Raw genomic sequence first — 26,466 nt, forward strand, 5'->3', positions numbered from 1 at the left:
GATTGGTCTGCCGACAAATTAATAGAGACAGACCGCAGTCCGCCGAAAAAGGCGACCTGGTCCTCTGACACAAAGAACTCCAATTCCCAGAAGCTTCCGTGAGACCCGTCAGAGCACGAGCTGACAGCGGACGTGCTCATTGGCTCCCGGCCGGTAGGTAAGGACATTGAGGAAATGAGCCTGCCTCCGGCCGAATTAATTGTTTTGACGTGCGGGAACTTGAGAAATTGAACGAGCCTGTACAAGGTATTTTGCAGATGCTAACGACTATAAAGAAGATAGTCAGAGACCTGGGAGCGACAGCCGAAGCGCTGATAAGGAAGGTGAATGAGTACCTGCGGCGAATCGGTCGGGAGCCTCCAGTATTGATTAATTCAACAGTACAGGTAGGTAATGCCGGTACCATACAACATAGAGGGACGCAGTGTGATTCAGGCACGTGTTTAATAAGTAGCAGGTGCCAAATCACTGCGAGCCCTACAAGGGAGTGTGCAACGATTACAGGGCAGTCGGGGGAAGGGCCGATCGAGCCAGAGCAGCTGGATGGTGCTGTCTCCCGGAGCGATTCGGTCCTGAAGATCCTGACCCGTATTATAAATAGATCAAAGGGGATTCAGACAGTAAAAGGGCTCTCTTTGACTCATAGAGAGACCCAAACTGTGAACAAGCCCCAGATTAAACAGGAGATCCCAAAAATTAAATGGGGGTCTCCTGACAAAAGAGAAAAGGGTGCTGAGACATCAGAGGTGGCTGGGGTCTCCTCTTCAGTGGGAAAAGGGGCGGAGCCAACATTTCCTAATTGTTTTCAGTTCCACAGAGGGAGAGTAACAGGAGGACGGAGGCAGTGCTATAAATGCCGAAGGTTGGGCCACATTTGGCGATATTGCCCTTGGAGAACAGGGGACCAGATGTCGAATTGGACTAATATTTCCCCTAAATTCTCCAGGGAATGCGAGACAAGGATCAGCCAAGGTTCGACCAGAAACTCCTCTTGGAGGAAGACTTCCCTCGCAGGGTTGGCCGCTCCAAATCATAATTCTTTGCTGGGGAGTACTGTGGAATATGGCCGGCCATTCATCCCGGCCAATACCTCCAGGCCGCCAGGTGAAGCCCTCCCTGCAGCATGGAGGTTCCTCGAATGCCAGCAGGGAATTATGGATGTTAGAGTTTTCCTTTACAGCCCTGCTGGATACCATGGGAGCTGCTAGAAAGCGCTGCAGGGTTGAGCAGTGACTATTTGCCCTACACCCTGGAAGTACGTCTGAGTCACATGGACAAGAGGAATGACGTACTTCCAGGATGAAGAAGAGGATTTTATCTGACCCGGAAGTGATAAGGAGTCACATGGACTGAAGGATGAGAAACACTTCGGGTCAGGGACTATAAAAGAGACTGAGAAACACCAGAGCGTTGAGCTGAGCTGGGTGGAAGGGTGGCAACGCATCTGGGAGTGTGGAGGATTGTTTATTGTAGTGTATTGATTATTATTTATGAGTATTGTGGAGAGGAGGGTGCTTTGTGCACTGTTGATTATTAATAAAGTCAACTATTGGACTTTTATCTGGTGTTTGAAGTATTATCCGAGGGTTCAAGGGAGCGATAGTGCCCTCAATCTGTCACAATATGTATATATATTGTGAACGGCACCCGGGCACAGACAGGCGGACATGTTGTTTAAAACCACCACACGTTTATTTACAGAATATTTACACAATAATAAGGTCACCAAGACCCCCAAATAATGGTCACAAAGACCCAGTCACGTGCACAAACCCCAAATCACCCAAAGTCCTGGCCACAATGCCTTTCTTCGGGCCGCCTCCACTCTCCACTGCTTCGTCCTCCTTCCACCCGACTCCAGCCCTGAATGAAGGGAGACGGCCCCTTTTATGGAGGACCCGGATGAGCCCCAGGTGTTCCCGGCAATCTTCTGGCCACGCCCAAGTGTGGCGGAAGTGTCGGCTGTCCTCCCGGCTGCTCTCCGGGCGCCATCATAAATCTTCCCCAGCACTTCCTGGTGTGGCGGGAGTGCTGGGGAAACAAGTCCCAAGGCATTGGGGCGCCTCCTGGCGGTGACCACGGGCCCCTACAGGGAAGGGCTTCCATGCCCTCGACCCGTGGCCCCCAAAGCAACCCGGAAGGCAAACCCCACGTGGTCCAGGCAGGGCTCTGACCCTCTTCCGGTCCCTCCTGGCGTCCCGGCCGGGTCATGGCCCCTGGCATCCCTGACAATATCATATGAGAACTGTTTCCTCAAAGCTTTCTCAACAAACTCTGTCTTGTGGTAATATTGTTGTGCTTGTACCATAAAACAAAGAGGCTGGTTGTAATTAACTTTATTTCACTGGGACAAGGAGACATGTATATAAGTAATCCACTCACTTTCTAAATGGCATATCAAGATGGCCGGAGCCTATCCTGGCAGTACTGGGCACAAATCAGGAATTAGCCCAGAACAGGACGCCAGTCCATCACAGAGAGATAAAGAAAAAATAATAATTTTAACATATCAGATCACTGCAAGACTGAAACTCCAGCTCTGCACCTTAAATCCATTATAATACTTAACCTTAATTTGTCTTAAACTGTATGTAGAAAGAAAAAAGCTACCAATGTTGAGGTTTTTAAAAGGTGGACTGAAGGTATGCATGCTTGCAGGTCAAGAAAAGACAGAGGTATGGACATTTAAGCCAAGAGAAGGCACCACCCACAGTTATACCTTTATTGTTGTTTGCCTTTTTTCATGACTATTCCTCCTGGTTAACTAGTTCTTCTGACTTCATTTAGCTTTATTATCATAGCTGGCTATTGTCAATCTCTTGCAGTTTTTATTATTCAGTTAATCTAACTTACTCATTAATTTCAGTAGTTACTTGAGCGTATGAATTATTTCATTTACCTACCAACACTCACATGGATATTTTACCTGTTTTGCGCGTCTGGATTTTGTCTGGCATGCGATTATTTCTGACCAAGTTAGTAATATGGGATGTGGAGAATCACAGAATCACACAATGTACCTCTCACTGCACTATGAGTAAAACAGACTGCACCATGCAGTCTAGCTAACGTAATGTAAGAAGATATTCTAAAAGGAGGAGTCCATTTTTACCAGTTATATTACTGGATTAATGAGCTCCTTATGAAAGGTTATAAGAAAGGCCATGAAGAGATATTCAATCCTACCAGGTATGTTTTATCATTGCAGTATTCCATGGAAATGTTTTAATCACCTAGTATACTTCCTCCCTGGCAGCTGAATTCATCCAAAATACCCTTTTACAGGAAAAAGGCAGGTAACATTTTTAACCTGAGCAAGAGTATCATGCTACAAAGTAATTAAATATTCTGAAAATAAAGAGTGTATGTGTATTAGTGGCTAAAGACACTACTTTAGTTAAAAGGGGGTGATTGTAAAAGATATTAATGATCATTGGGAATAAAATCATCAACAATACAAAATAAATAATTGAAATGACTAGTAGGACAACTAGAGTGTTAAATACTCAAAAGTATTTTATTCTTGAATAATGAAAACACTACAGCCATCAATATTAACACTCAGACTCTCACACAACTGTCCATACTTGGCTGGTCTAACAACTAATAACTCTGCTTTATCAGCATTTAAGTTCACACCCATCCATTTTAATTTCTCAGAGACATGCCTCTAAATTTTAGAAGCTGGAAAAGGTCATTTGGCCTTACAGGTTAAGTATATATAGCTGTTAGCGTAACAGTGAAAAGTAACACCATATTCGTAAACTATGTTGCCAAAAGGTATAGATAGACAAAAAAAGCAAGCAAAACATTCATCTGTATTTCTCAAACCGAATCTTCTTACCTCTTTCCTTTTATTAGATAATTAATGCAAAGAGTGATCTGTAGAAAAACCTAATAGATTGTGTTTTGTTTGCCGCTACGCATTTTGAAATTCATGGGCCATGCTCCATATTACAAGTGCTCAGTACCCATTCAGACTAGCAGATAAAGATGCTACTTTCATCAGAGTTATTTTGGGACAGATGTACCCTAAGATTTGGATGTCTTCTCTGACTCTATTAGGGGTCCGGTGGAACCAATACGTAACCCCAAATAAATTCTTTAGACATTACAGAGTTTTCAGGTTTATTTGTGGTTTGTATTATAATTGTTTTTAGAAAGTAATGAATCACTATTATATCTAATTGATTTACTTGCTTGATTAGCTCTTTTTTCTTGTGTTGCAGTCATAAAAGGGCACTAGTATGATATTTACATTTAGAAGAAATTTAGAAATGTTTATTTTTGCCATGGCTTTAAACGTATTATTTTCTATAACCATTATCATTTTAATATCCATATTTTTCTATGAAACTTGCTTCCTTGACTGAATCCAAATACTGACAATTAGCAATGAGAAGTGTAGTCATTAGTGGAAATAACATTGAAAGCTAAAGGGGACCAGTTACTTCAGACCCGTTGGTTTGAGCCTTTTGCTACTATGTAAGTAACTGCTCCCCTTTAGCAATAAGTGCTGTTTCCACCTCTGTCATCAGACATTGTCAGTATATAGATATAATTAATACCATAGAAAAGGATGAATTAAAAATAAAACAGCAAAATAATATTCAGCATTCATAGTTAGGGCAAATTTTTTAATATATAAAAATGATGCTAGCTCGCTGTTCTGAAATGCAAAATAATACAAGGAAAATGCCAGCTATTATGAAAACATATCAATTAGAAATAAGAGTTATGTTATTTTCTAACCTGCTTTTTTCCAGACAGACAGTCATTTGGAGCCAATCCCAGCTAGCATAGTGTGCAATGCAGGAACAGATAGATAGATAGATAGATAGATAGATAGATAGATAGATAGATAGATAGATAGATAGATAGATAGATAGATAGATAGATAGATAGATAGATAGATAGATACTTTATTAATCCCAAGGGGAAATTCACAATACCTAGACAACCCTAGACAGGGCACCAGTCCATCACAGGTCAAAGACATCCACACCCACACACCAAACACACGCTAAGGTCAATTTAGCATCAACAGTTCACATAACCTCTATGATTTTGGACTGTCAGAGGAAACCAACACAGACATCAGGAGAACATGCAAACTCATGCAAGGAGGACCTGAGATGCAAACCTTGGTCATCTTACTACATGGCAGAAGAGCTAACACTGTGCCACCATGTCATCCTAAAAATAAGTGTGACCCATTGATTTGTGAAAGTGGTTTGAATAAAAACCTTCAGCCACACAATTTCACCAAAACTGAACTAGAGAACTCCTGTAGTAATGGGTTGTGTTCCAAAATATCTATATACCTTTTTAAACAAAAGGAAATGCTAAGGTTAGCAATGAAATAAAGGAGCAGCATTTGCTTTTCAGTAGTCAACACTTTCTAGGCTACTGCCCCATCAATGACTACTGACTCCAGAAATCTTTTTATTGGTAACCCACTGTGGTGGTAGGTGTGGTGTGCGCTTTCCTCATCAATGGAAAGTACTTCATTTTTGATTTGTGACAATGTCATGGATTACTTTTAAATAAATGTTCCCAAGTCGCTCTGCAAAGGATTCAGTTAAGTTATATTTATTTTAATTCAGTGAATCTACTGGAGAGAAGTAAGTACCCTGTCAATTCTATTTGAACCACTCTGATTAGTCAAAGAGATTTCAAAGCTTATACAGATAAAGACAGTTAACAAGTTGTAAATTATCCCATACAGTTGTAGAAAGTTAAGTCACATGACTCAAGCTACACCATAAATTAGGTGAAGCTAAAGCAGATCCTTTGTTGTACTATAGCACTATATGATATATGAGTATACTGTAAATTTGTATAAAACTGGTTATATATAAAAAATAGAGAAAAATCTATTGAACAAATACACAAAAATAATTTAATTCACATAAAAATCTACGGTATTTCTTTCACAGAAAGGAATAAACAAGCAACCAACCCTCTTTAGCTAGTAAAGCACATTTTCATTGTTTAATTGGCGTTCACTGCTAAAAGGTAATTTTTCAACTGGCATGTGATGCTGTTTATAACCAGTGGGGATCTACCGTAGACACATATACACGTATCTCCACCTTTGTTGTTACATAACAGTCTTCAAAGGACAACTTTTGTTCTGGAATCTCTGCTTAAAAGTAATATATCTCCAACTGAACAGTGCTCCCTAAAGTCATTCTAAATTGTTTTATAACACACAAGAAAACTAATTTCTACTCTAAGGATCAGTTCTGACAGGGAACAGAGCCTCTGATTCCTCAAACTGCCTGCTTGCAGACCACATACAGTAATACTGAAGCCTAATGAGGAAATACATATTTTTAATACATGCTATTCATAAATAACTTTATATTATGTTTAATCAAAAATATCTATAAATACTAATAATTGTTAAATTCATTATATCTTTGATTCACAGTGAATGATGATACAAAGGTTGGTGTCGTAGCCTCACAGTTCCACCATTTTTTTTATTACAAAGTATAAAATACATTTCCATTTCAAAACTTTTGTCATTCCTTTAATCAGAAAGAAAATAAAATACATTTGTTATCTTATATCCAGTTCCAGTATAAAATGTAATAAAAATGTTCATGGTCAATGTCTAATCACATATTCTCTTTTTAAATCCATATGCACTCATCCCCAAAAGTTGTACTAAGCCATCCCTACATAAAAAACAACTTCCATTAAAACCCCTAGTTCTATTTCTTAAAATCCTCAAGCCCTTACATCTTTCTCCAAAGCTGCTGCATATTCACACTCCTCAAAATCTTTGTGTTTTCCCTCCCACCCCTCCTCTTCAATCATATTTCTCTTTATTAGAACATTCCCGGTATCCCAGATTCTGTTATATTCCATATGAATCAGAATCCATTCTGTTTTGGCCCTCACCTTGAAAACATGTGTGTTTGGTTAAATAGCTCATTATGAATATGTGTGCAATAACTGTGTGAAATTATAGGATTGCTACACCATTTTGAGTTGGTTGTTTCTCTGCAAGCAGACACAGCCTGGAGAAAAAACAGCTCTGTATCTAGTTGGTTTATCCTGTGCAGTCCAGTTTTCTTCCCATACTCCAAAGATGTACTTGTTAGGTTATTAGAAATTCTAAATTTACTCTGCATGTGTTAGTCAAGGTAAATGTATTAATGGACACGCACCTTTTCTGCCTTGCACCCAATACTGATAAGATCTCTGAATTGGATTAGAAGTGCTTGAAAATCAGTAGATTACTTGGATTTTAACTTCAGTTTTATTTATCAGATTTAAGAGTTATAAAACTTGCTACTTATTGGCAAATAAATACAAACAGAACGATTTTTGTGACTGCTTCTACAAGAAATTCATTCTGCAGGCTACATGTCAGTTGTAGCTTGAAGGTCCATAGACTTCCTTCTGGCCAAACTGTAGGTCACAAGGTATTTTAAATTAACTATTAGAGCAGTTACATTAGTCAACTTTGTAAAATATCAAATATACTGTATCTTCAGGGGCTGCATTTAACCAATAGATAAATCTTGACACCTAGTGGCCAAAAGATGAAATAAAACTTGAAAAGTATTTTTCATTTGTGGATTTCAACTTTCTGATAACCTTAACTGGATTAAACAGGTTCAAAAATTAATAAATTGATGGAATCTAGCTAAAATATATCAATATACTTCATAGTCTATAGCACTCTCAACATGCTAATCCCATAGCCACTACATTTTTTACAGGCTGGACAGAACAATAGTGGTTGATAAGGAACTATATATAGGGTGACCAGATTTTCAAAGTTCCAAACCAGGACACTTGTGTACATGAAAACATACAGAACATATGAAATTTGACAAAAGAGGGACCATTCTGTCGATCAAGCCCATTTGTTTAACTAATAGCTAAACTATCCAGATTTTTCCTAAAGGTTGTCAAGACTTCTGCTTCAATTACATGTCTCGGTAGCTTGTTCCAGAGTCCCACAACTCTTTGAAGAAAGAACTGCCTCCTGGCTTCAGTTTTAAATGCACTTCCTCTTAATTTCCCCTGATGTCTTTGAGCATGTGATTCAACCTTAAGTGAAAACAATGTTGCTGGATCTACTTTATTAATGCCTTTCAGGATTTAAAATACCTGGATTTGGTACCCACAGAGTCTCCTCTGCTCTAGACTATACACGTTTAGTTCTCTAAGTCTGTCAGACTAGGACATGTCCTTACGTCCTGGGATGCACTTAGTTCCTTTCCTTCGCACAGCTTCTAGTGCTGCTATGTCTTTCTTGTACCGTGGTGACCAGAACTGCACACAATACTTCCGATGCGGCCTTACAATTGCATTATATAGTTTGAACATAACATCCCTGTGCATTGTGCATTGCTTATTCAATGAAAATATTGCATCAGCATGATCCATCCCCTAAATCCCATCCAGGGTTTGCTTGCTGTATGACAGTGTCTAGCATCTTGTATTTATAATTGATGATCCGTTTGCCCAAAGGTAGCACTTTGCACTTTTCTACATTAAACTTTCCAGGTGTTCATTCAGTTCTGAAGGTTGTCCAGGTCATTTTGAATATTTTTTTGCTGCCTTCTCAGTGTCAGTAATACCTCCGATTTTAGTGTCATCTGCAAATTTGACAAGTTTACTAACTATACCAGAAACAGTGTCATTAATATTAATCAGAAAAGGTAATGATCAAGGGACAGACCCCTCAGGGACTCCACTGATGACCTTGCTCCATGTGGAGCATTCTCCTCTTATCTCCTGCCGGTTAACCAACTTAAGATCCAGTTTTGTATGTTGCCTCTGATGCCTACAGCTTCTAGTTTCAGAATTAATCTTTGGTGTGGTACTTTATCAAATACTTTATGAAAGTCTAGGCACATTATGTGTAGCAAGTATGTTCAGTATATGTGTTAACTCATGCCCACACGGAATGCTCATACTCTTTTGTAATGCTTTCCTTGTCTCATCATCACCAGAGGAATCACAGCAGGGGCAAAAACAGTTTCACGTTATCATCAGAGAGGGTTTTTTGAGGTGGGGAAAACACATATGCCTCTACATCAAATCACTACATATTTTTTTAAATTGAATTTTTCACTTCATTTTCAAAAAATGAGTAGTGATTCGATGTAGAGGCAAATCGAATTTTATACTTCATCTTGGGTGGGGGTTGAATTTTGATTTGCTATGTTTTGATTTGTATGGAATGTTATCTACTTCTAATTAAAATCAATAAAAAAATTAAAAATAAAATTTAATATTTCACAAACATTTGTGATGTTCCTGTAAACAAAGCATTGAATACATTACATTCATGGACACATTCAGGGCATTCACTATTGCTTTTTGGACAAATCCAGTACATTTTGTTTGTTTTCAAAAGTCCATATTGAATATTGATATACTATTACATGCATTGAGTTATATTCTTCTATAAACATATGGTGTGTTTGTCAGCTAAATTTACTGACTTGGTGTGGTAGAATATTTACCTGAAGAACGGATGCACCTCAATAACTTTTTGTGGATGGGAAGTGGACAGGTGATCATCAGTGTATGATTTTCCTCAGTACATGACAGAAGAAAATGCTTTTGCAATGAGTGCACTAAGCTTTAGTTGCATCATTAATACATTAGAAAAATTTAGTAGAGAACAGGCCATTCAGCCCAGCAAACCTCGCCAGCCTATCCACTTAATTGCTCCAAAATAATATTAAGTCTCATTTTGAACGTCCCTAAAGTCCTACTGTCTACCATTCTACTAGTTCTTATTCTATGTGTCTATGGTTCTCTGTGTGAAGAAATACTTTCGAATGTTTGTTCAAAATTTACCCTTAACAAGTTTCCAACTGTCCTCTTCCGCTTATCCGAGGTCGGGTCGCGGGGGCAGCAGCTTAAGCAGAGAGGCCCAGACTTCCCTCTCCTTGGCCACTTCTTCCAGCTCTTCCGGGAGAATCCCAAGGCGTTCCCAGGCCAGCCGGGAGACATAGTCCCTCCAGCGTGTCCTGGGTCTTCCCGGGGCCTCCTCCCGGTTGGGCGTGCCGAACACCTCACCAGGGAGGCGTCCAGGAGGCATCCTGATCAGATGCCCGAGCCACCTCATCTGACTCCTCTCGATGCGGAGGAGCAGCGGCTCTACTCTGAGCCCCTCCCGGATGACTGAGCTTCTCACCCTATCTTTAAGGGAAAGCCCAGACACCCTGCGGAGGAAACTCATTTCAGCCGCTTGTATTTGCGATCTCGTTCTTTCGGTCACTACCCATAGCTCATGACCACAGGTGAGGGTAGGAGCGTAGATCGACTGGTAAATTGAGAGCTTTGCCTTACGGCTCAGCTCCTTTTCACCACGACAGACCGATGCAGAGCCCGCATCACTGCGGATGCCGCACCGATCCGCCTGTCGATCTCACACTCCATTCTTCCCTCACTCGTGAACAAGACCCCGAGATACTTGAACTCCTCCACTTGGGGCAGGATCTCTCCCCCAACCCTGAGAGGGCACTCCACCCTTTTTCGGCTGAGGACCATGCTCTCGGATTTGGAGGTGCTGATTCTCATCCCAGCCGCTTCACACTCAGCTGCGAACCGATCCAGAGAGAGCTGAAGATCACGGCCTGATGAAGCAAACAGGACAACATCATCTGCAAAAAGCAGTGACCCAATCCTGAGTCCACCAAACCGGACCCCTTCAACACCCTGGCTGCGCCTAGAAATTCTGTCCATAAAAGTTATGAACAGAATCGTTGACAAAGGGCAGCCCTGGCAGAGTCCAACTCTCACTGGAAACGGGCTCGACTTACTGCCGGCAATGCGGACCAAACTCTGACACCGGTTGTACAGAGACCGAACAGCTCTTATCAGGGGGTCCGGTACCCCATACTCCCGGAGCACCCCCCACAGGATTCCCCGAGGGACACGGTCGAATGCCTTTTCCAAGTCCACAAAACACATGTAGACCGGTCGAGCAAACTCCCATGCGCCCTCCAGGACTCTGCTAAGGGTGAAGAGCTGGTCCACTGTTCCGCGACCAGGACGAAAACCACACTGTTCCTCCTGAATCCGAGGTTCGACTATCCGACGGACCCTCCTCTCCAGAACCCCCGAATAGACTTTTCCAGGGAGGCTGAGGAGTGTGATCCCTCTATAGTTGGAACACACCCTCCGGTTCCCCTTTTTAAAGAGGGGGACCACCACCCCGGTCTGCCAATCCAGAGGCACTGTCCCCGATGTCCATGCGATGTTGCAGAGACGTGTCAACCAAGACAGTCCTACAACATCCAGAGCCTTAAGGAACTCCGGGCGTATCTCATCCACCCCCGGGGCCCTGCCACCAAGGATGGATGGATGGATGGATGGAAGTTTCCAACTGTGTCTCTGTGGTCTTGGTGAACTCATATTAAAGTAACAGTCTCAATCCACTGTACTAATTCCCTTCACAGTTTTAAACCCTTCAATCATGTCACCTCTTAGTTTCCTTTTTCTTCAACTAAAAAAGCTCAGTTCTTTAAATCTTTCCCCTTAACTTATCACCTACAGTTCTGTAATTAGCGTAGTCTCTTTTCTTTTCTGGCACTACTATTTAAAACTGCACACATTACTCCAGAAGAGGCCTCACCACTGCATTATAATGCTTGAGCATAACCTCCTTGGACTTGTACTTCACATATCAAGGCGATATATAACACAACACTCTGTTAGCTTTCTTAACTGCTTCTTGAAGGTGACAGTGACAAGTCTACGAAGACTCCTAAATCCTTTTCATAAGGTGTACTTTCAGTTTTCAGACCACCAATTGTGTATTTAAACCTAACATGTTTACTTCCAACGTGTAATACTTAACATTAATTTCATCTGCCACAAATCTGTCCAAGCCTGTATGCTGTCTAAGTCCCTCTGTGATGATTCAACGTTTTTTGATTATCTGCCAATCCACTTGGCTTGGCATCATCCGCAAACTTAACCACTTTGTTATTTATATTCTTACCTGAATCATTTATATAAACGTGTATTAAAAATTGCAGCTGCCCTAGCGCTGACCCTGTGCAACACCACTGTTAACATCTCCCAATTCTGACAAGATTCCTCAGACCAAAACTATCTGCTTCCTGTGTTTTAGCTAATTTCACACTCATCTGTACATTGCATTCTGGACTCCCACTTCTTTTAGTTTGACGCCCAATCTCCCATGTGGTACCTTATCAAATGCTTTCTTAGAGTAAAGATAAATAATATCTAATGCACCACTCGTATCGTTTAAATGTTTTCCCATAGCATTCCAGCATGTTAGTATTCAAGACCTCTATCTTCTAAACCCATGGATAGTAAAACTCCTGTTCTTGCCTTGTGGTGTTCAAATTATCCTTAATAATTCCTTTCAATAATTTATCTGTGATGCACATTAAGCTTATTTGCCTTTGGTTGCTTGGAACTGTCCGATCAGCCTTTTCATATAAAAGCATATTTGCCATTTTACAGTCATTCGGAAATTCCGCAGTGCACAGCGACTTTCTAAAAGCGTGCGTCAAGGCTTTATGTATGTACTCACTAACTCCCTTAAGCACTACAGTATAAATATCTTCTGGTTCTGGTGATTTGTTCGATGTCTGCCTATTTAATACTGTAATGTTTCGGTTATTTTTCGATTCGCATAATCCGAAATCTGCACAGCCCCGGTCAAAAACTGGACATCTGCTCACTCTAACTACGGTATATGGAGATTACGAGACTCCTCAATATAACTGACGTAAGTGCAATTCTTGACAGTGGGCAAAGAGTTCCGTCGGAGTATAGAACCAAAACAGTGTAACATGTGTTGCGTAAAGAAACAATAGAAACGATGCATTACCACTGGTGTAAGTGGAGAAAAAAATCTTACACCAAGAAAAAAAAAAAAAAATACGGGCAACCCAATTGTGGAGATGTGTCTTAGTGCAGCAGGTAGGAACTCTTGTCAGAAGGAATTTGTTTCCGCTAAAAGGAGTAGGAGGTAAACACATGCTACCAATTCAGTTGTGTGGTAGTGAACTGAACACTAAACAGTCGTCCAAGAGGATCCACACGTGAGGACGTTCTAATACAGCTATACAAGTGAATGCGAAGGTAACATTGATGTTAATTGAAGGTTTCGATATTCTAGAATGCATGTCTCTTGGAAAGAAGTATTATAGTGTCAAGAAGAACCGTGCACTTAAAAGATGCTCACTTCCGGTCTGTGAAAGTAGGAATTAGTAATAACTATTTCTATTCAAGCGTTTAATGGTCGTTAAAGCTGTTTCTAAACACAATACTAGAAAGTAAAATGTCATTCTAGTTAAAATTATGTGTTTGCTTTATGAATTGTGCCAACCAGTCCCATATAATCTCGACATCTGTAACTTCTAAATTAGTTTCAATTTATTTCGTGGAAAAAACAGGTGGATGATCTTTTAAAATGTTAAACGAACACATGCGTACGTTTCAGTGGTTTAATAATCACGTCCTTAAATGAACAGCAAATACGACACCCCGAATGGAGCTGTCAGGCAGCAAACAGCGCGAGGTATCGAGTTACCGAATCTCCACCGACACCCCAGTGCGGTCTCTATAAAGTGCACATTTCCCCGGTGTCGGCGTTGGTTTAAGTCATTTGGCGACTCGATATCTCCCCCGCACGAGAGGAAACGTATGGGTTTTCCATGTACTTTCGGGTTGGCTCCTGCATTGCGCTCTTCAGTATGGCTCGTCCGCGGCCAGGCGACCATGAACTTGATAAGGAAGGTTAGATGATGGGAGGACGCGCTTGTGGGATTCCGAAAGCGTGCAAAGACGACGTGACAGCAACGATGACTTTTTAAATAAGGTGATGCTTTATTGCGGATGGTATCGTTCGTTCAAGACTTCAGTCACCGTTTTTCACCTGATGGTTTATGAACTAGCATTAAGGCACAGTGTAACTGCAGAAATGCCAGGCTTACAAAAGTAAATATAGGCGGTCACATGTTTTGTATTCTTCAGATTCCTCTTTTGGAGGGTGATTAATACGGTTTGGTTCCTCTTTTGGTATAATTTCATTTTAAAAAGTGCTTAACTTGGGGAGGCTGCAACACAAGCAAATCTTGTGCAACAGTGTTAAATCAAGCTTGCAGAGTCAGTCAGTAACGGATAAGGGTTTGTGTTTAGGTTGCCACGTAGTAGGGGAAAAATCAGTGTAGTAATTAAAAAGAGCAGAAATTGAATTCAGTTGATTTATTTTTTTATTGTCCTGAGAGGGACATTTCATTTCTCAGCAAATTTTATAGAGAGATCATGATATAACATTAAAAACACATCACAAAGAAAACAACTATCAAACGTAATTGTGGTACAAATACATATGTAGCAGTGAACATGATTCTAATTGTGAAACATTAGATCTGACATTTTGCAAATGATAATTAAACCCACATTTAGAACTGACTGATGAATGATGCAAATCCTGTTTATCCTATGATTCAAGCCTGAGGATATTTATTGAAATTTATATAATATAATAGATTAATAGCATTTGGGATGAAAGAGTATTTGAACTGGTTGCTTGGCAGCAACTGGAATTGAGAATATAGAGGATGAGTCCTGCCTGAGAGAACACAATCTGCTTGCAGGTTTCCGTAATACTTGCTTATTAAACAGGTCTGTGAGATTTGACTCTTTTGTATTTTGCTCCATTATACAAGTTGATTTATTCAGTTTTTGTGGCTTCCATTACAATTTCCACACCTGGCCAGCAGAGCATAAAGACAGATTCAGTGCAAGATTTCTAAAAGACTAGCATAATGGTAGGGTTCACACTAAAAGCAGTGAAGGCACAGCTGTCCATTCTTGCAGATGCCTTCTGTATTTTCATTAAAAGTCAGTTTTGAATCTGTGATTGTCCCCAGATGTTTTTAACTGTGAACAATCTCTACTACTTGTTTTCATAGCTTTGGAACCTTCTGCTATTCAAATGACAACAAAAAAATAAAGCAAAAAAAATGGAGCTGAGCTGCTCTGCACAAGATTTCAAGAGCCTTCCATTAACCTATTAGCACTGGATACAATGCAGGAAACAACACTGGATAAGGCACCGGTCTGTCACAGGGCTCATTTACACAAGAGCCAGTTCGGAAATGCCAGTTAGCCTAAACTACATACATGTGGTATATGGGATAAGAACCCATTCGAAACATGGTCAAGCTTACGATTCAAACCCAGGACAATGAATACATGAAGCAGCAGTGCTACCTGCTATCTTAAATACCCAGAAGCTAACTTACAAAGCTAATTATAATGCAGTCAGCATAAATGATCTGAAAGTGGCTTCCTTGAACTGAATAAGTAGGTTATGAGTAGGAGTAGTAAATATAAAGTTGTGTTGTTTTGCAAACTGTGGGGTTAAATGTACACTGGGAACCTTTCTCTTTGAAATGTCATATTTTTAACCAAATCCTGCATCTGTAACAAACCTATTTATCCTAATTGTCCTTTGTGCTGCTCCCCAAGTTCTGTTGTGCAGTTTTACATTACTTGTCTTATTTCTTATAATTCTTTCACTCTGTTAATCTGCCTGACTTAAAAAAAAAAAAAAAAAAAAATCAGAAAATATATTTGAAACACCAATATTGGCACCCAGTTAGCCTTTACTATTTCATCCATGTTATGTGTAGATTAATTTGAAACTGTAAATTGGCCCTGTGCCATTTGGGTAAGACTGTGGCTTGCATTGCTGTTAATGTTTTAATACTACTGTTGTAATAATTCTGTAAGCATATATAAAGGTTAATTTGGGGGATTTTGTAATTTTAATACAATAGTCTCACATTCTTCATAGCTGCTGTTAGAGGAGTTAATATAATATTACCTCAACCTCATGCCCATTTACTGCTATTGGACACCAGTTACAGTATATTCCTCTAATTTAAACATTGCATTAATTTGAGCTTTGAATTAAGCAAGGTAGTAAATGTGGCATTTCTATTTGTTTTGTTATGCCATATAATGAAATGCTTTGTAAAAATATCACATGTGTTTTGAACTAGGCATTTCATGGAGATGGATCCAGATTTGGCTCGCAGCCTGTTTGAAGAAGGTGCAACTCTTGTTCTTCTAGAGGTTCCAGAAGGAACTGAATTTGGAATTGATTATAACACATGGCAAGTTGGACCTCGTTTTCGGGGGATAAAAATGATCCCTCCTGGAATTCATTTTTTACATTACAGTTCTCACAGCATTCATGGCAGTGGTGAAGAAACGGGGCCACGCACTGGGATTTTCCTGTGTCTTAAACCCAGAGATATTCTACTTGCTCGCTGGAGCAAAACCGAAGAGGAACTGAATTTTTGTGACTCTGAGGCAGAGGAAGAAATTGAACGCATTCGGTCAAGCCTCCAGGATCTTGATAGATTCTTAGGTCCTTATCCCTATGACACACTACGCAAATGGGTGTCTCTTACAGACCGTGTGACACAGGACACTGTACATAAACTGCAGCCATTGAATAATAAAATTTGTTCTTTTGCTGAGGTTGTTCCTGAACTGGCTATGCGTCACACTAAAGACCGCCTGGAGCAGAATTTAACTCCTTATGACACTGAATGCCATAGTATGCAAGAAGGACTAGATCGGTTGCCCAAAATGAAGCAAAAGGAAGGTACTGAGCTACGATTCTCTGAAATTCCCAAACAGACATACCCTGTGGGAGCTTCTCCCTCTCAGATAACTCAGTGCAGCATGGACCTCAGCTATGCTCTGCAAGTGTTACTTGACCGCTATTACAAACAGGACCCGCAACAGATATTAGGTCAGTAAAATATTTTGTACAAGTTATACGTAGTATATGCCTTTTTTTTCTGGAGAGACAGCCTTTATATAGCAAGAGTAACATTCTCCTGACCTATGTGCTTTGCAATCTGATATGTTAATGTTTGTCTATTTTTATTTTTTTGTTTAGGAGAATTACAATTTGCATTTGTTTGCTTTCTGATTGGAAATGTATATGACGGCTTTGAGCACTGGAAGAGACTGTTGAATCTTATGTGTCGCTCTGAGGATGCCATGCAGAAACACAGCACATTATACACAAGTCTTATTACTGTCCTGTATCACCAGCTTGGAGAAATCCCTCCAGATTTCTTTGTTGACATAGTCTCAAAGGAAAATTTCCTCACTGTCACATTACAGGTATTAACTGGTATATATTTTTTTTCTTATCGCTTATTGTCATAACATTTATTTTTTTCTCCATTGTTTTTAATTTAATTCAAATTAGAATATGCAAGGAATATACATTGATAAGCCAATGTATTATGATGCAAATTTTGTCATCTATCTTGTAACAGCAGCATATGTCATGGTCCAGGGATATATTAGACGGTAAACTGAAATTGGGTACATGTAGTCAATGTGTTGAATGTTGACGATATGGGAAGGTGTAGAGACCTCAGTTACTTAGATAATGGCCAAATTATTATCACCAGTCTACAGGGTCAGCACATATCTGAAACGGCAAGGCTTGTGGGTGCTCCTGGTCAGCTGTGGTAAGGACCTACTGACAGTGGTCTGACGAGAAAACCCAAAAACCCCTGACAGGGTGTTGGGCAGTCAAGACTCACCAATGCAAGAGGTCAGCATCACTAAAAATTAACTAAATTTTGAAAAAAATGGCAGTTACTAGGTTTTTCCATTGCACATGAGAGCTCGTCACCATGATCTTGAAGTTTAGTTAAGCAGGATTGAAACTGGTTAGATGAATGGATAATGACCTTGTTGTGTGTACTGTTGTCCTATTGGCTAGCTTGCAACCACATTTTATTAGTTAATATTGGTGAAAGTGTGTTCTGTATTCTGAATTAATGTTTTCTGTGCTGTGTAGTATCAAAGACATTTTGAATGTCTATATGAACTGTTACTGCAGTGTGTATGCTTTGTTTTTGCCCAGTACTCTAGTTTCATATTCTAAAATATATGAATAATTCTCTGAAGTCTGAGTGAATTCTCCCCAGACTAGATGCAGTTTATAACAGTTTTATAATATGTAGTTAATTTATTTTCTGACTATACAGTAGATATACACTACAGGTAAAATTCCATTACAACGAACTGCCAGGGACCTAAATAATATTTAGTTGTAATGAGATTCTGTATTTGTCACTATAGTGCTTTCTTTAACTTGCGTCCAGGTGTTTGCAATCTTTTCAATAGCTTCTTTCTGGTTAACTTTAGCCGCTTTTCCACTGCATAGTACGGCACGACACGGTTCAGTACAGCTCACTTTTGCGGGGCTTTCCACTGGGAACAGTACCTGGTACCTGGTCCTTTTTTTAGTACCACCTCAGCCGAGGTTCCAAGCGTGCCGAACCGTTACCAAAATGTGACGTGTAAACTCTGCTGGTCACTGATTGGCCGGAGAAAATCGTCATTACTGCGTCACTGGCTATTCTTTTCTTTAAAGGTACAGACACGCGGAAGTTTGAAAGTTCTCCAGCCACTGAGTGTTTGTAAAACCGGGAACAATCACATCCCACCACTCTGAAGCACGGTTAAATGTCCAAACAGATGGTCTGTTCGCGACTTTTTGCAAAATGTGGAAGATCTGTAATATACAGAATCAGCATTTTAATGTTACACTGGCAGTTAAGTTCATTTTATGCTTTGCAACAGTGATAAAAGTTAGCTAGTGATGTGCTTTTTTTAGATGCTTAACCTTGCGCGTCATCGAGCTAAAGTGTTGTCGTTGTCTGCGTGTTGTTGTAAAAGTTCCACGGTGTCACTGCAGTAGAGGCGGCGCAACTATAACGACACGTGAATAATCCCGCCCACTCTAAAGCGGTACTAAACTGCAGTCGAAACGCAAACCGAGCTGAACTGAGCCGAACCAAGGTGAGCTGTACTGAACCGTGTCGTGCCGTACTATGCAGTGGAAAAGCAGCTTTTCTTCTCCTCCTGTCTACAAGTTGTGCTGACGAGAATTTTTCTCAGCATTTCCTTGCGATAATACACTTTCAGGGTCACAGCGCTGCCGTGAAGCACCACAGAAACGAATCCTAAAAGACTGTGGGCACGCTATAAGTCCATGTCTTGCACCCCAAAACACGAAGCTGAGTTTCAGTACTTTAGCAAAACCAGCTTTATTCAGCTTAAAACTGGAACAGCACGGTTATTTATTGTAGCGTAATCTGCCACTCTCCTGTAAACAGACACAGTAGTCAGACAGGGTTGTGACCAGGTTAGTGGCTAAGTAATCCTGTTCCCTGCATTTACATTGTTCCTTGCATCATCCATCGAGATCTTTTCTGTTTGCTTCAGTGCCGAGCTGTAGCAGAGCTAGCTGTGAGCCTGCTGTTGCTCCGGCAACAGATAAACTGTCTTCCACAGACACAGTGATCGCACTCCGGGACGCTCTTCAGCGTGTTGTCCACTTGGGGGAGGTCCCTAGATAGTTTAGAAACCTTACATTTTCTTGAATGAGTGCCGCATTAATAGGAATATTTCCTGAACGAGCATCACTGAACCACATAAAAACTGTTTTTTCTGCGTCTTCAAATGTAGCAGTTTGTATACATTTGCAACCCAAGATTTTTCTTCTTTTTTGATCGGTCTTTCAAGAAAGTTGACAGTGTTGATTGCGAAATTCCGAATTCACTGGCAACGTCTTTTTTCTTTTTGCCGCATTCGAGAGCTGCAAAACTTTAAAGCTTTTTTTTTTTTTCTTAATATGAACTGTTATCGTTTTTTTGTGTCTGCCGTTTCTATAGGAGGGTGACAATGAGTTAAATTCCAATGGATGTTTTTCAAATGTTGACGAGCAATAAGCAAAAGGTATCTCTGAAACCACTGAAAACAAAAACAGCAAAAAAAAAAACCAGTATGAGGAAAGTCCAAAGAAAGAAAATTTTTTAACAATGTTCAGGATTGTTGTGCATAACTGAGCTGTGACCACAGAACTAACTGCTCTGTGGATAATTTATTCAGGCATTTCAAGGTCACTTCGCTGTAATGAAAGTATCTGCTGAATGTACTTCGTAGTAACGAGATTTCTATAGACTCATGTCATATGGGGAGACTGTCAGAACCATAAAATACTTTGTTATAATGAACATTTTGTTGTAAAGATATTCGTTGTAACGGAATTTTACCTGTATTTACATGGGATAGAGTTTAGTCTCATGGGCCCATAAGTACCAGATTTTATTTTGCATTTTTTTTCTGACACACTGCATTTACCACCTACCTAGTGTTTACAAGGTCTATTTCACTTGGTACATTTTAAGATAATTTTTCTTCTCTTGATGCATCCAGTTTATTTTACTGCAAAAACTCATGTAAAATATTTGTTTAATTATCTGTATAATTTATATATGCATATAAAGCACTAACTTCAGTTGCCATGTCCATCTGTCTGTCTATGAACCAATTTTGTTGAAGTTTACCACACTTACTCTTTAAGGAAATTTATTGGAAAAGTTACATTTTCATTGGTGTATGTCAAATATAGGTCCCTGAATAAATTATTTAAATTACAAAATCTCCCATTGAAAATCGTTGAAACCTTAATAATGGATTAATTTTCTGTTTCAAGTTTACCTTGGGAGAGGTCACTTCAACTTGTATATTTTGGAATAGTTTCCTCTTTTAGCTATTTGACGGCCCCTCCTGGTGCCAAAAGAGATCCTTAATAAAAGTTAATCAAACACTGGGGTGACATGTACAAATGCCAGCTGCACCTGTGGTACACAAGCTCACATATTCTGCCGCTTGAGGTAAATTAATTGTAAAAGTACATTTAAAAAATGAAGAAGGGCAAATATCACTAATCTAGAAATGTATTCAAGAGGTAAGCAATTATATACGCATCACTCTGTAAGCATAGTGAACAAATACTCAGTATTTACAGTATGTTACACTAAAAGCAATCGAACAGCAGCATTATTCGTACATTAGAGTGATTTAGTAATTCTGTGTCATTATATTTTGACAATAAAGCACTATACTTTTCTCCATCATCGAGACAAATTTCAGCTGTTCTTCTGCCTTTTAAAAATGTTATGTTTAAAAAAATTCAAACTACTGTTGATGTCATAGATGCTTCTGAACCAACAACTAACAATAGGACATCGATCAATTCCGTTTTCACATCACTTACCCTAATTTGGAATTTGTTGTCAATGACAACTATTGAGCCACTACAGTTCCACATGGGCTTCATTTAGAGCTACATGACATTGTAGGGTGCTGGTAAAAGAATGTGGTTACTGTTATCTACTAATGCATGTAATTGTATTCTATTATCACAGTCATTTTTAAATACAGTTCACTGTTATAAAATATTTAATAAACAATATGATAACTGGCTCTTTTAAAGTAAGAAAAAATGCAATATCCTCCAACTTTGAAATCAGTAAACTACATCCCTGAATGTACTTGAATGTCTTGCCATGCATACATTTTCAAACTTGTGTAATGTAGGTATCTTCCATAGTCTAAAAGAGAAACCGGGCAGTCAGTAATCAATCCGCAATATTATGTGTAATTAGAAAACAAAATAGACATCAGTATTTGATTATTTCAGCATCATTTACTTCTTCTCTTGTCTCTGCCATTGCCAATTTCAGTGTTTTTTTCCTTAGTTGTGTCTAATTGCACAGATTTGTATGATGAATAAAAACAGTACATTTGTGGCTAACCTGAAATTAGACATTATAGTGAAAGCAGAGCTTTCTAGTGGGCTCTTTCATTTTAAGGATAAATTGGCATGAAAAACATAAAACAAGTGAAAGAGATAAAATTGCAGGGGATTGAATATTTGCAGTCCTTCATGCCACAGAAAAATAGAATGAATTCAGAGAACTAAAATTAATTTGGTACAGCTGATGAAAGTGTTTGCCAAAAAAAATCCTGTTATTTCATTTCTGGGAGCACCAAGGAATGTGTCAAAAATATATGAAACTTGTTAGAGAATGTTTTGAATTTCTTGGATGAAATACTAAAGATAAATAAACACAAATATGTTGAAAGGGACACAAAAAAGGAGGGACATTTTTTGAAAATTAAACATCCAGGAGTTTTTGATTTGAGTTAGTGCTACTCATCTGTTAAATAATACTCTTTAGTAATATTTTTTTAATTGGCTAATGATACAAATATACATCTTACAATAGCAAACATTACAAACAGACTGGTTTGCTGACATACCAGACTTTAAAAGCATTTTAAAGAGTTTGTTAAAAATTTAAATATCCTCGGTTATCTTGGAATTCACTAATTCAGCAGTACAGATATAATAATGTTTCAGTTTTTATTTTTAGTATTGATTTTAAACAGCATGTTTCAGCTGCTGGAGAGAAAATGTCAGAGAATAAATGTAAAGTTTGTACATGTTAAGATAAATTAGGTAGTTCTTGATGTAATATTCTTTATAAACATTTATACTGAAATCCCCCTAAAATAATAAACACCCCATTTTTGTTGCTCTCTGACACACATTAAAGTTTAAGCCCTACGTTATGTTTTGATATTAATGAATGCCAGTACTAGTTTACATAAATATTAGTCTGGTAATACTTGATGAAAACAACAGCATTTGAAATATTTATTTTATATTGTAATACAGAAAGGGACAAAATATTGCTCTCTTATGTACTAGAGCCATTTAATAGCCATTGAATGTGATTCCTGTTTTTGCCATGGTATCCTATGTGTAGATGATTGGCACTTTTTTTTCTTCTGCCAAAAATATGAAAAGGCCTTGTAAACAGTAATACATCTTTCAATTTTATTATTATTTCATAGAGTTTAATGTTGGTCTTGATTTAGTGGAAGGCCGTTCCCCCTTCCCTTATAAGGACCTGGTATGTGGATGCTGGAACTCCAATTGATTTGCACACTTGCCCTGAAAATTAGAACTGTGAGCACAGTAAAAAAAAAAAAAAAATATATATATATATATATATATATATATATATATATATATATATATATATATATATATATGTACATATAGCTCATATTTTTCTCCGTCCCCACTGACTTCAGTGCATTTCGCCAAGTTTAGTGAAGTTCAGGAACATTTCTGTGTTTTTGCTGAATTAATGACGCAGTGATCTCAGTGGAGTTCTCTCAGCACAAAGTAAGCATCGATGCAGACGCACCTTAAATGAGAGAACCTGGTAAACAGTGGGGTTTTTGGTTATTTTGCTTTTTGATTGCCAGACTACAGCCAAAACATTACCTTTAAGAACTATTTACCGATTCAGCATTTAATCTTTGCTTGTTTTTATCTTTGTTAGATTATGCTAGAAAGCTTTTTCTTGTTTTCATCTTGAATATTTAAAAATTGAATTATTTATTCAATGTCTACTAACTACTTACATTTTTTTGGAATGAATAAATTCAAATATTGCATCAATGTATATCTTCTGCAGTATTATGGCGGTCTGAAAAATATTTAGTGAGGTTGTAAAAAGAAACTTTATTGTAAAAACTAAAAGAGATTATGCTAACGATTTTTATTGTTTAATATTGGCTCAGCTAAATAATTTAATAATATAACGTTTAATAATATTAACGTTTTACGATTTCCATATAGGTTTGCTACAAGAGTCAAAGGCCCACTGCAGGGTTGCTTGCCGTTTCTTAATTGTGCTTATATAACTTTGTTTTGGGTGTCCTGTAATAGATTATTAGCCCATGCAGGATGGGTTTCTTGCCAGGCCTTCCCATAATACTTACTATACTTGGATAAAATTGTTTAAAAGGTAAATAGATGACCTATTAATAGTTGTTCAGAAAGGAACAAGACCAAGGGTCAAAGTTAAACTGAGGAGAATTGCATGGATGGTTGCAGATGTAAAAAAAGAATGCTGTAAAAATAATAAATGTATTTTGTGAAATGTAATAATGTTAACATGTAAAAGTATTGAATTATGTTTTTGAATTCCATACATAAAGTTCTCTCTAGCTATCTACTGTATATTACATTAAGTAAATAGCTATTCCCATTTAAGAATATTTCCTCTTTTGTGATATCATATATGCAGTTGTACTCATACATAAAGTAGAGATGAGTACAACATGAATTTCTGAAAATCAGTTTGTTAAAGCTATCCATAGTCAGCAAATTGATAAAGTGAAAATCTGTTTTTCCTCTAATATTTCTAAGTGGCTATTGGGTGGGGCAGAGCTTCTCTGTCAACAGTTTTTAGCAAACATAATTATGGCAGAGGACTTCGCAAATGTAGTCACCTGTCTGTCTAAAGGCAAGCAAAACATAACAAAATACCAAGGACCCAGTGTACAGCTAGCAACAGCCAATCGGACAAATCGGCATTACACAGCCAGTGCCAATCAAATGTCACTAATGCTTCTGTTCCAAAAACATTATGACCAATCAAGACCACACACCTCCACAACCTTGAATTTGATTATATAGGCCTGAAAATGTTATGTTAGTTTTTCAATTTTGTGTTTAGATTTCATAATAGATGCCATATGATATCAATCATTTCACCAAACACAAAGTGACATGCTCTCAGATGTTCAGGTACATAAATATGTAGATATTTATTTATGTATACAGTATTTACTGTATATCACAAGTAATAAGAAAAGCACATCCGTAATGGAAACATGAACCTGTTTATAAACAAAGGATAAACCTTTATTTTATCTTTCAATTTTATGTATAATTTATGTTAGGAGTTAAGACTTGAATCAGTGATCATACCATCATAAACAAGCTGAATATTCTGTTAAAATTACTTTTTTGAACACGTTTTTTTAATTAATGTTTTTCATTGTAGGAGTTCTTTTTATTTGCTACCAATCCTGGTGTTGACAGTAACCTACGCAAGAGGGCAACCAAGTTTAAAGCTCATCTGACCAAAAAATTTAAATGGAATTTTGAAGCAGATCCCGAAGACTGTGCCCCAGTGATCGTGGAACTTCCAGAAGGCTGTGATGGAGAATAACCTTTGAAAAGTCGCGTCTAATATTACTTTGGGCTGTGTGTTTTTTGATTCTATAATGAACACTTGCAGCGGATTTTTGTTATTGTTGGTAACTACAGGAAAATTATATGTCATAAATGGAGTGAATAGTCACTACCTTAATTTAAAAAATTTGAATTAACTTCACTTCTATAGGCAAATTTTGAAATTGTCAACTATCATAATACTGTTCAATTACTATTTTCATTTAACTTACTGTATATAAACAGAATTCAGAAAAAAGAAAAGGCAATAAATTGAAGTGTTCTTAAAATATTTTACCACACTTTTTTGTATATCATCCATCTTCTTACGTCCTGTTACCTACTGACTGATCCTTAAAGTTTTTGACCCTCAATAGGTTCCTGGCTGAGATGTTCCTTTATGTGTTTTTCTCTGTAATACAGTGATCATCCCTCGCACTCCACAAGACCTTTTACTTTCTTGATGTTCCACATTGTTACCCAAGTGTGCCATGAATTGAACCAGCAGCCCCATCCAGGACTACAGCTGTGAAATATTCTGGGTGATTCTGAGGATTTCTATAAGAAAACAGTGAGATGTTACTGGAAGTTGTACAGCTTACATTCATTAAATTAATTCCCACATATACCTTCCCTTGTAAAATTTGCAGTCCATGCCCATTTAATCCCTTTCCTAATCATGCATATTTGTTATTATACACTGATGAGACAGAACATTATGACCACTCCCATATGATGTGAGTGACATTGACTGTTTCGTACCAGCGACACATATCAAAGTCAGGAATGTGTTACTCCTAGTCAAAGTGTTGAATGCAGTAGTTAAGGGCAGGTGTAAAGACCTTACTGATTTTGATAAGGGCCAAATTTGTATGGCCAGATGACTATTTCAGAGTATTTCTGAAACTGCAAGGCTTGTTGGGTGCTCATGGTCAGCTATGTTGAGTATCTACTAGCAGTCGTCCAAGGACTGAAAAGGCATGAACTGCCAACAGGGTGTGCTGCATATGGAACTCTGTAGCTGCAGGCCAGTCAAGAGTGCCTTTTGCTAACCCTTTAGAACTGAGCATTGGATCAATGGAAGAAGGTTACCTGGTCCAATGAATCCCACTTTCTTTTGCGTCATGTGGGCAGCAAGGTATGTGCATCATTCACTTGTGGAAGATATGTTAGCGGGATACACTGTGGGAAGAATACAAGCCTGTGGATGGAGTTTGATGCTTTGGGCATTCATGTGGATGCAGCTTTGATGCATACTACCTTCCTAACTATTATTGCAGGCCAGGCACATCACTTTATAGCAATGGCATTCACTGATGAAAGGTTGTGGAACGTGCTTATGAGTTCAAGCTGTTGTTCTGCACTCCAAACTGCACAGATCTCAGACCAACTGAGAATTTGTAGAAAATGTTAGAAGAAGTCCGATCCACCTTGCAACTTACAGGCATTAGAGTATCTGCTGCCAAATACCCCAAGGCACCTTCAGAGATCTTGTAGAGTCC

General features: G+C 38.6%; 1 protein-coding gene across 1 annotated transcript; it reads left to right on the top strand.

Moving 5' to 3' along the window:
* Positions 1 to 12,962: 12,962 nt before the first annotated feature.
* aar2 (AAR2 splicing factor) lies at positions 12,963 to 25,569 on the top strand. Its single transcript, XM_039735325.1, has 4 exons — positions 12,963 to 13,104; positions 16,038 to 16,798; positions 16,949 to 17,178; positions 24,795 to 25,569. Exons 1-4 carry the CDS (start codon positions 13,097 to 13,099, stop codon positions 24,960 to 24,962), a joined length of 1,167 nt encoding a protein of 388 aa, XP_039591259.1. The 5' UTR covers positions 12,963 to 13,096; the 3' UTR covers positions 24,963 to 25,569.
* The last annotated feature ends 897 nt before the right edge of the window (positions 25,570 to 26,466 follow it).

Source organism: Polypterus senegalus, chromosome 14 (assembly GCF_016835505.1).
Source record: "Polypterus senegalus isolate Bchr_013 chromosome 14, ASM1683550v1, whole genome shotgun sequence".
NCBI classification, from domain to species: Eukaryota; Metazoa; Chordata; class Cladistia; order Polypteriformes; family Polypteridae; genus Polypterus; species Polypterus senegalus.

What these genes read in the sequence shown, in the direction of transcription:
- aar2 (XM_039735325.1), top strand. An exon ending in GGACCCGCAACAGATATTAG is followed by an intron (nt 16,799 to 16,948) that starts GTCAGTAAAATA and finishes TTTTTTGTTTAG; the next exon opens with GAGAATTACAATTTGCATTT. An exon ending in TCCTCACTGTCACATTACAG is followed by an intron (nt 17,179 to 24,794) that starts GTATTAACTGGT and finishes TTTTCATTGTAG; the next exon opens with GAGTTCTTTTTATTTGCTAC.